We start from the raw sequence: 10,823 nt of genomic DNA on the forward strand, positions 1-10,823 counted from the left end.
ACATTTACCCTGCCATGGACGACACATAAATCATAAAAGTCCCTTATAAAATCTCATGAGAGGATGCTACGACTCCCATGAAATGCTTCTTATGACCAATTTAAAGCTGAACTTCATACATAATGCCCATATGGCCCCAACAATGCATGTTCTGCTCAATCAGTGACTAACCTATTAAAATGCAAGAAGAAATATAGATCATTTTACAGTTAATTACCCATTAATATTGGGTTGTGAGATGATATAGGTGCAGACATGTTGGACACAACAGAGGCAGAGGGCGATTTTAAAAAGGTTTAATAAGAGTTTAGATGAAATTCAAGTAATAGAGGAGATGCAAACACTTAAGCATTTTGCAGATTGGTCACACACAAAGAACTCCATGTCAGGTTTGGGCAGTCGACTGCAACAGATAAGTGAAAAGGTGGTGGGTAGCTCAGCAATCTTGAACACAGGGAGAGACGGAGTTATGGAAGATGAACAGAGAAACTCAAGTTTTTCAATCAAGAAAGTACTCACATTGTGGCTAAGCTTTAGGATTCAGACACGGAGTTGAAGTTCAATAGAAAGCCTGAAAGCCAACACATAGCAAGAGCAGCCCGGTTGCTGATGCTAGCAAATATGAGGTCAGGGCAGATTCATCGACCTGGCTCAGGGCACTTGATAATTGCAGAATATACAGACATGAGTTGGAAGTACACTCACTGAAAATCCCAGAGAAGGCAGGAATAGTAGTTTCCAGCCCACTAAGTTTGCTAGTCGTTAATCCAAACTCAGATAGGGAAGGTAGTAAGCATAAAAGAACTTAGGAAACTCTGTATTACCATCTCACAGGGAACACATGCTCCACAACTCTATTTTAAGCATAGACAAAATGGCCAACACATAGCAGGTTCCCCCAACATGATGGCCACCAACCCGGAAGTGCAAATCATAACTATATTAACATGCTAAGAATTCATGTGCCATATTCACTGGACATCAATGGACTTTGGAAATTCCAACTGAATTCTCTTAGGAATATTCTCATAGTAATAAGAGAAAAAACTAACTTTAATCAGTCTGTAATGCTAGTACTGAACAGTGATAACAAGATGTTTTTAGTTGTTTTACAATGTGATTGTATTACTAATCCTTCAGTATAAGATCTGTGCTTTGATCTAAAGCCTGAAAGTAGATGTGGTCTCTACTGAATCAAAAGCATTATCTTCGTATCTCACATATTGCTGGTTTTAGAGCCAATTGTTTGTGTTTCTGGGCATTTTTTAAAGGCTTTTCCTCTTTATCAATGAAAGCTTCCAAATCTCACCTGTGATTCTACAGAAACCACCAATATCATATGGATCATTATTATGATCAGACGAAATGGTACACTCCACTCTTCCGCTGTCTTGTCAGAAGGTCACAGGCATGGGTGTAGGAAATCCAAGTGCATTGGTGCTCACACAAGTATCGATTTTACCCAGAATTAGGCTTCACAAAGCCCAAAAGAGCATCTTGGACCCCTTTTACACAGCCAAGTCCCACCATCTCTGATTCTACACACATTTCTTAGACCCTGTCACTCCAGCCCCTGGCCAACAGCCTGAAAAGCACTTAGCAGGATTGATTTGATCCAGCTCCCCATGAAGTGGGCTGTGCGAATAACAAGGTGCATATGAGAGCAATCAAAAGTTGGGAGACACCCCCTGCTGACTTTAACAAGGAAGGCTCATAGAGAGTGTCTGCGCTGGATGATTGTTGTTTCGGCTTGTTGAGACCCACTCTATTTTAGAAATCTATTTTTTTTATAACGGTAAACAACACCTTTAGACGTTGCTGCTATGAACTGTTGATATATTAATCCTTCAATATAAACTGCATAAAAAAAATTATAATTAAATCATCATAATTCAATCCAGTTGTCTATCAAGGTTGGATTTAATGCGAAAAGCAGATTTTAGGACATATGTGGCTTTTGTAAGGTGACCTAATTGCAAAAAATATGAATAATAGTTGCCTACTGTAAAGTTCAATGATATGCTATCTCTGCATGGTACCATGTACTGTAATGCAATGCATCAGAGCTTTAATACGCAGAAGAGCACAGAATCGCAAGAGCTGTTTCATTTTTTCTCTTTTTTTTTTCTCTGTGCCTTCAAACCTTCCCTCTTCTGTATGTTCTAATGTATACCACTAATCCTACATGGCTGACAGAGCTCTGCCCGCAAGGAATCATGCCTCCACACTGAGCTCTTTGTCATACATCTCCAGAGTGACTTGGGGCTTTTGTAGCCTGGGCTCACTCTGGGCTCTCGGATCCAGGTATCTCTGGAAAGTCAGTTTACAAAGGCTGCAGGAAGTATTCACAGATATAGCCCGCTTTACACACTTAAACATACCCACAGTAAATGGTAATGATGTGTGGCTAGATGTAGAAGGCAAATAAGCAGGCCTTTAAAAGGCCAATAAGTAGCAGTCATGAATGCATCATAAAGTGGATAAGTAATGAATGGCCTCCCAGGCTAGGACAGGGCTGAGACAGCTGCTGTCAGAGAAATGGAAGAATGATAAAATCATCACTCTGTCACTTTGAAAAATTGCTCATTCTTTTTATAAACCTGCAGCACTCCATAGGGTTTGTTCAGGTACATTATTCAGATTGAACTCATCTTCAGTTTCTGCTTTATCATCGACAATGTTGCATAAATGAAGAACTGAGGGAAGTAAAGTGAAAATGCAAACTTATTTGCCCATATTAGCAATGTAATTATTTATATCATAAACTTGTTAATGAATGAAACAGTTAATGAATATACAATATGATGTATTACTCACTTTGTTTTTGTTTGTCTCTTTTGCACCTTTAGAATTCTAGATTTCAGACGAGTTCCTCCGGTGGCTGGTAGACTGGTAAATATGACTCGGGAGATTCGAGATGTGACCCGGGACAAGAAGCTCTGGCGGACATTCTTTATCTCTCCAGGTAACAGCATCCAGCATACCCACCCTTCTCTTATTTATACTGATGCAAAGTTGTAAGCAGTGCATCAGTATAAATAAGAGAATTGTTAAAAGAAATAGTACAACTGTTATAATTCATTGGGTCATGTTACTGTATAATGAATAATATCACACGAAAGTGCTGTTGTGATGAATTTCAGCACGGCCTGAACACCAAAGGCATTACAGGCGTGCTGATATTTAGCACAACAGCATGACCTTGAGTGTGATGTTGCTTTTATAGAACATCTCTACATACACCATTTATCACCAGCAGAATATGATTTTTTTCTTTATTTAACTAGTTATTCTGTTCCGCCGATACATATTCTTCCACATCTGGCGACGGACAGTTAGTGTAATTAACAAGGGACATTTTGGAAGTCTTGTATTAGGAGCTTGTCAGCTTTGTAACCGTAAATAAATGAACAGGGATGGTTGAGAGAGACAATTTGAAAGACTTAGAAGGACTGTTTTTTTGATGACATAACATTCAGATATTTGTTGTTGTTGTTGTTGTTGTTAATAGTGCTTCTGGGCCTTGTTTTGCATGTCACAAAGCTGCTCTCTTCTTAGAACTGTGGACAGTACCAACCTATTTTCACCCATGCTGCGACTGACAGTTATTGTTATTCAAGGTTATACACCTGGGAAGCAGAATGATACATATAGTTAAACATCTCTATTGCTGTTACCTGTCCATTATTATCATTCAGGGAATGCCTCTCGTCCAACCTGTCGGCTCGGTCAGTGTAGACTGTTGTATAATTAACAACAAGCCACATTAACAATCACCACTTTAATAAAAAGGAACAGATACAGTGTTTGAAACAGATAGCAACAAAAATCTTCCTTAAAATGTTCACATAACATCTGCTTTAGAACAGTGGTGTGCAGCAAGGGATTTAAAATAAATAAAAGCTCTTTAATTTTAGGCCATGCTCACTTTGGTTTTAAAACTAAATACAAAAATATGAATACAGGTTTTATTTAAACAGAAGAACATACAGTAATATGCAAATAAATGCTGTAGACCAAGGATAAAAAAAACTATAAAGCCCAGTGAACAGTTAATAATGCAACAAAGTCAGTATTTGGTGTGACAATGCTTTGAGGACCCTTAAGTGTCAGGTAGAGATTGTGTAGTTTTATAAGGAAATTAGCTACTAAGTTTACAGTAACTGAACATCCTGCAAAATCACCCACAGTTTGACTTTGACTTCTTTTAACATGCAAAACCCTGAAGCTTTTATTTTGTTTCTGCATAAAAAAAGTGGTTGCTTATATGTGCTGCTTTTTTTTCTGGCGAACAAGTATTATTCTGTAACTTCTAAATTTGTGGTAGATGACAGGTTTTTGAAAATCAGAAATGTTTTTGTACTGTTCAATAAAAAAAAAAATCTAAATATAATTAGTAATTTAAAATTCTATAACAAACTTTGTACTAACAACATGGGTACTGTACATTCTACAACAATTGCATTATATGCTAATTTACCCTAATTTTTATATTTTTATTAATAAAACATTTTAAATTATAACACATTTTTCTAAATCCCAATATATACAGCACTTTAAATGCCAGTACTTTAACCATCATCCTTTTCTAATTTTACCTCTGTTCTCTTTCCTCAGCCAACAACATTTGTTTCTACGGTGAATGCTCTTACTATTGCTCCACTGAACATGCCCTATGTGGCAAACCTGATCAGATTGAGGGCTCACTGGCCGCCTTTCTGCCTGATCTGGCCCTCGCCAAGCGCAAGACCTGGAGGAACCCCTGGCGTCGCTCATACCATAAGCGGAAGAAAGCTGAGTAAGGCTTTTTTTTTCTTCTTACTTTTTCATTCACTTTATCTCAGGTCACCATATACCACCCTGCATGTTCATTAAACTCACAAACTGCCTTTATCAGCAGAAATAGTTGCCTAGCACAGATGCCCCAAGACAATAGGCTGCCCTTTCTGGGAAGACAATTTTAGTCAGATGGTCCACATCATTTTTAAATGCAACATAATGCAAAGCTACTGGCTGAGGCAACAAAACAGTTCTTGCATGCTTTTACTTTTAGAACTGTAAGAGAAAAGCAAGGGAACACATCATTTTATCTTTGCATACACAACTTTCTTTCACAATTCCATAGAAATAAGATGGCTGTCTTGGATGTTTCTCTTGGATATTTCATAGCCTCTGCATTAATGCAGAGATACAGACTTGGGAATTGCACCGTGCATCATAAGTCCCTTATGGATTATCATTTTATATATAGTACATGCAGTATATACAGAGAATGTTATGTGTTATAGTGTTGCATACAGTAGGTTATTTTTAAGTCATATTTAGCTCGAATGTTGCCACTGCAATCCAGGATAACTAAAAACAGTCCAGCGAATAAGAAAATCTCTCACTGTGTTATTTTCCTAAGGTGGGAAGTGGATCCAGATTACTGTGATGAAGTAAAGCAGACTCCACCCTATGACCATGGCACCCGTCTGCTGGATATCATGGACATGACCATCTTTGACTTTCTAATGGGTGAGTTTTGTAGCAGTCCAAACCCAATGCAAAAAAAAAAAAAATAATAATAATAATAATAATAATAATAATTTTTAGCTCTGTCCATTAAATAAACACTTTTGTTTTGTCTATTTTGCAATTCTGACTGACAAATAGGCACAACAACGTCTAAAAGAAGCAAAAAATCAAGTCTGCATAATTTCTTCTTTTTTTTTTTCCTTGGCCAGGCAACATGGATCGTCACCATTATGAAACTTTTGAGAAGTTTGGCAACGAGACATTCATCATCCATCTGGACAACGGCAGAGGGTGAGTCAACTTCAGCACCCTTTCACATAGCTTTATCTGTGATTAGGCTCTTCAAAGCAAGCAAATACCACACATTCTTTAACTCAGCATTGCTCCATCAGTCATTTGACCTTATGGAAACTGGGGATATAAATGAAATTGAACTTTATTAAAAGCAAGGTCGGGCTCGAATATCAGTTTTATCAGAGTAAGTAATAAATGTACTGCTGAAAGCTATGTACAATAAAAGCTATACAGTATTGTAAGTACGTGAAATAGGGTTTAGATGTACAAATGTACATAACAGGCAAATGTATATTATGTGGCCAAAGATAAAGCACCTTATGGGAATAAATAGCTCTGGTTTTATTCATTTAAATTATTTTGTGCTGATCCTGCTGCTTTTTAAAATCATTGGGGATTAGAAAGCATAGACCAAATTATCATGCTCATAGAGCAGTTTCTCGAAAGGTATTACTGAAAAGAATGAAGACAACTCTGTATATAGATACTATAGTGCAATTTTTCAGGCATTTAGTTATTTATACTGATTGTTTATGAAATAGACCCCAGGAGGATTTCATTACAATTTCCCTCCAACTCACATGCCGTTACCTGACACCACCCATTAATCAATAACATTCATCAAGCAAAGCCCTAGTGCTCCTTAAGTAACAAATAAAACACAACAGGGAATGCAGGCAATAATGAGTTTGTGTGATTCGGTTACACACTAAAGTTAATTACTTTTTAATATAAGTGTTTTATTTCCCTTATACCACAACAGTTACCAGCAACAATGATGACTTGTTTTGTCCATTTATGGTTACATTTACTGTAATATTACCATGTAATCACTTAAATTACAGAAGCTCCATTAGTTACTTTAAGTCATATTTTTTAAAAACTGTTCTAGGGGAAAGTGGTTTCTGTTTAGTGGACATGGACATTGTCTTGGTCAGTGTATTCAGGAAGTTCGGCTAAAAACAAGGAAAAGTTGGTTTTCACAAAACAGGCTCTTCAGCATTATGTGTAAGCTTGCAGCCTGCACAATACCATAAATATGCTTTTATCAAGGACTTATTTTAACAGTATTTTTTTTTTTTTTTTTTGTGAATTGTGACACAGATTTGGAAAACACTCACATGATGAAATGTCAATCTTGGTGCCCTTGAGTCAATGCTGCAGGTAAGAGTATCTTTTTTACCCATACCCATTTACTCATTTTTTACCCATTTTTTGCTTTTCTGAGATAACTATTCATCATGAGTTTGTCTTTCTCTACCTCTGCATTTCCCTCTCTTCTCTAATGCCCCTCGGTCCCTCCTAGGGTGAGGAGGTCCACCTACCTGCGCCTGCAGCTGCTGGCTAAGGAGGAGTACCAGCTGAGCTCACTGATGGAGGAGTCTCTTTTGCGTGACCGCCTTTCTCCCATACTCATTAGGCCGCACCTGCAGGCCCTGGACCGGCGCCTGCGCCTGGCTCTAAATGTGCTGGTCGAGTGCGTGGAGAAGGAGGGCTACAGCACTGTAGTTGAGGACGATATGGAGCATTTTCAGACCTCTTGGGCGAGGTAGTGGAACCTGGACCTATAACACCATGAGGCTCGGGCACATCGTGCTTGAGACACGTTTGAATTCAGTGAATTCAAAGAGACTCACCACTAATGCCTCTCAAATGACACTCTGCATATGGATATGTCTGGTACGTCTACAGACCTACATAGTCTTTAAGACTTTAGACCAGAGGCATTACGGAAAGAGGTCCATTTTCTTTTCTTTTGATGTTACCCACAAGCACAGGGGATTGTATATCATGTTTATTTGATTTGTTTCTTTTTACTTTTAAAGTCCAAGGCTTGCATTTTAGCCATGGTGAAAGCTGCAGCACATGTTGTTATACTTTGTTATTTACTCTGTTATACTCTGTTTCTTATTAAGTGATTGGTTGTGCAAAATAAATCATTCATTTTGCACATTTGTATTATTTTAGTATACTGTATTAATGAGATGGTAGATGTACAAAGATGTTTAGTAGAAGCACAGAGAAACCTTCGCCCGATAATGCAGTGATCACCTGTTTTGTTGTAGTATAAAAGCCTGTTCCTTGATCCTGCTAATCTAACAGACTGGTTCTCTGGAGAAGACATGTTGAATAAGGTTTCAGGCAGAATTCCATTTAAAGAACAAAGCAGATGATCACTGCATTAGCCAATATGATGCAGGAACGGGAGCTTAACTTTATTTACTACAGTTAGCATTGGACTTATAGATATATTTATGGTTGCCAATTTATTTTCTTTGTAGCCAACTGCGCTCTGCGTGTGATATATTTTGCCTAAAGATACATTTTAAGCTTTAAGAGTAGTACTGCAGCGCAGTGCTGCTCCTGATGAGGACTTGTAAACAACGCCTGTCCTATCTTTGTGTGATAAGTTTTGTTTTTTTCTATTTGCTTTCAAAAGCTTACATAGACGCATCAAGTTGAAATTCTGTGCAATCCAGTGTTAAGTATTTTTTTCCCCTCCATGTTGTGAACTCTGCAATTCCTCTCTCATTAGAGCTATTCAGCGCAGGAGTAAGCATGACATTTAGGGTTATACAAAAATGCACTCTTGGTAGGAACTTGGTTGAAGAGTGCAGGATGACTGTAATTGGTGTTTTTTGTTTTGGCACTGCCTCCCGTCAGCGACACCATGCTGAATGCACCTGTTTCCCCGGCATGGGGAGCATTTGCTGCTCTCAGATGTCATGCTGCCATGGTTTGTTAATTCTGTGTCCTTTTCTGTGCCATAGATGGGCAAGCTGATCCTTTCTAACTGACTGCACTCTTGGTTCTTTTTGCAATACATCAATTAGTGTGAGGAATACACAGCTCTGCATCAGTGTGTGTACTGTATATAAAGCGTTTGCCGTTTTGTATAAAGAAGCAAATTATCTGTATCTCTAGATTTGTTACTAGACATTTTTTAACATATTATGTCACTGTCTTCACAAATATTTTAGGCTTTCTCTTTTCTTTCAGATTCGGCATAACAAATTTAAGCAGTCTTAACCACTAGTTGTGAATTGTTTCCCAAACTAAAACCTGAAGCCAAGAGAGTGCTCTTATCATTCCTCATACTGACAGGGAAAAAAACAAGATTTGTTCCATTTAATGTTCTATTTCAAGACACTATGGGCCATATTCAGAGTTAAGCGTTAATGATGATTAATATTTGCAATAAAGCCAAAACATTGCCAAAACAAAATCAATCTTTTAATAATTTAAACAACTATTAATCAAGAACTGGTAAAAGCTCATAAAATGAATTTCATGACCTTGATTTAACACCTTCATGCAAAAAAATAAATATATAAATAAATGAAAAACTTGGAAATGTGCTGGATCAAATGCTGTTTTGTAAGCTTTGTTTTGTTAAATTAAACTAGATTTGCAGTATTTTTTTTTTATAATTTTTATTTAAATTATGCCTGTTCATGCAGAATTATACTAGACCCCTATAAGATGTTAGAATGCTTGCAAGTTTAACATATATTATCACATTAGTAATTTATATTTTTTGTTGTTAAATTATGTTACAAGCAGAATGGTGGCGTAGTGGTTAGCATTGTGGCCTTGCACCTCCAAGGATGAGGGATTGAATCTTCCCTTGGGTCAGTATGCGTAAAGCTGGCATGTTCTCCCTTGAGCTGGGTTTCCTCCAGGAGCTCCGGTTTCCTCCCACATTCCAAAGATATACAGTGTAGGCTAATTGGTGTTCCCAAATTGCCTGTAGTAAGTGAGTGTGTGCCTGCTTTTGTCCTGTAATTGATTGGCCGTATGTCCATAGTGTACCCCACCCTTTGCCCTGAGTTTCCTGGGATGGGCTGCACTGTATATAAACAGTATAGAGAATAAGTAAGGGGAAATTATGTTACATCACTTGTAACTTGTATGCTTATTCTCAAGCTTAAAGGCCAATGTTCAGTCATGATGGTCGAGACAATATCGCAAATCTCTGTCTTAGACACTTTATAGGAGAAATAATGAACCATGTATGGGTAACTTGCATAACCTGTATGGGATGGCAAAGAAATTAAAAATAGCGTATGCATAATTTGAGGCTGAATATGCGTAACTTTCCAACTTAGACTTGTCGCCCTACTCTGAATACGGCCCTATGTGCGCTTGTTTGTTATATTATATTATATTATATTATATTATATTATATTATATTATATTATATTATATTATATTATATTATATTAAAGTGTCACATTATTATTCACAAACCTCTAAAAATAATACATTCGTGTAACAGTTATTATAAATTAACATTTAAACAGTATCAAACATGGTATAATTTAAACATCAGCCCACATAAATATGAATGAAGAATCAGTGTTTATGTGCGTCTCTGTGTAAATGACATGTGCCTGTGCAATGACAGAGATACTTGAATGTTTTTGGATTCATTACAACTGGACCTTCAAACCCTGAAGTCTGGACTAATTGTGGCATTTTCCAGCAGTTGAGGAGGTGAGATCACAGCACAGTTTCAGTTGCTGAGTAGCCTGCAGTAACTCCCTATGCTTTCATTGTGTATGTGTAAATATCTATTAATACTCTACACTGAACCCAAGGCTGTTTTTAACAGCCAAAATGCTTTTATTTCTCACCCTCTCTCTCTTATGCATTTTTACTGTGAAGACTTGTTTGCAAAAGATAATGGTGTGCAATAAAAAAAATGAAGCTGTTGAATGTGTGTGTGGTACAATATGGAATGTAGTGAAAAATCAGAAGGAATCGTGCTATTTTTGCCTGTCTCCTTAACTACATATATATCCATAAAGGAGTTTAATATATATGTATGTGTGGCATTTTGTTAACGGAATAGCTCATTTTTGTTCAAGCGAAAATCTTTGCTTATTTATTATTTCTGTACAGTATCTTAAAACCAACAGTAAGTTTGGCATTTCCCTGTACTGTGAAAAGAATGGAAAACCTGCTTACTCAGACCTCATATATAATGGAAATCTGTGGGCAGTCATTAA

The 10,823-nt window shown here is 37.2% G+C and overlaps 1 protein-coding gene across 1 annotated transcript in view; it reads left to right on the forward strand.

Moving 5' to 3' along the window:
* fam20ca (FAM20C golgi associated secretory pathway kinase a) overlaps window positions 1-10,067 on the forward strand; it is a 59,568-nt gene extending 49,501 nt beyond the window's left edge. The window contains exons 5-10 of the mRNA XM_053515279.1: window positions 2,850-2,965; window positions 4,618-4,798; window positions 5,408-5,517; window positions 5,727-5,808; window positions 6,916-6,975; window positions 7,118-10,067. Coding sequence (XP_053371254.1) covers window positions 2,850-2,965; window positions 4,618-4,798; window positions 5,408-5,517; window positions 5,727-5,808; window positions 6,916-6,975; window positions 7,118-7,364 — 796 coding nt within the window. The 3' untranslated portion in view covers window positions 7,365-10,067. The remainder of the gene's footprint in view (window positions 1-2,849; window positions 2,966-4,617; window positions 4,799-5,407; window positions 5,518-5,726; window positions 5,809-6,915; window positions 6,976-7,117) is intronic.
* Window positions 10,068-10,823: the final 756 nt, after the last annotated feature.

This window comes from Clarias gariepinus, chromosome 16 (assembly GCF_024256425.1).
Source record: "Clarias gariepinus isolate MV-2021 ecotype Netherlands chromosome 16, CGAR_prim_01v2, whole genome shotgun sequence".
In the NCBI taxonomy this organism is placed as follows: domain Eukaryota; kingdom Metazoa; phylum Chordata; class Actinopteri; order Siluriformes; family Clariidae; genus Clarias; species Clarias gariepinus.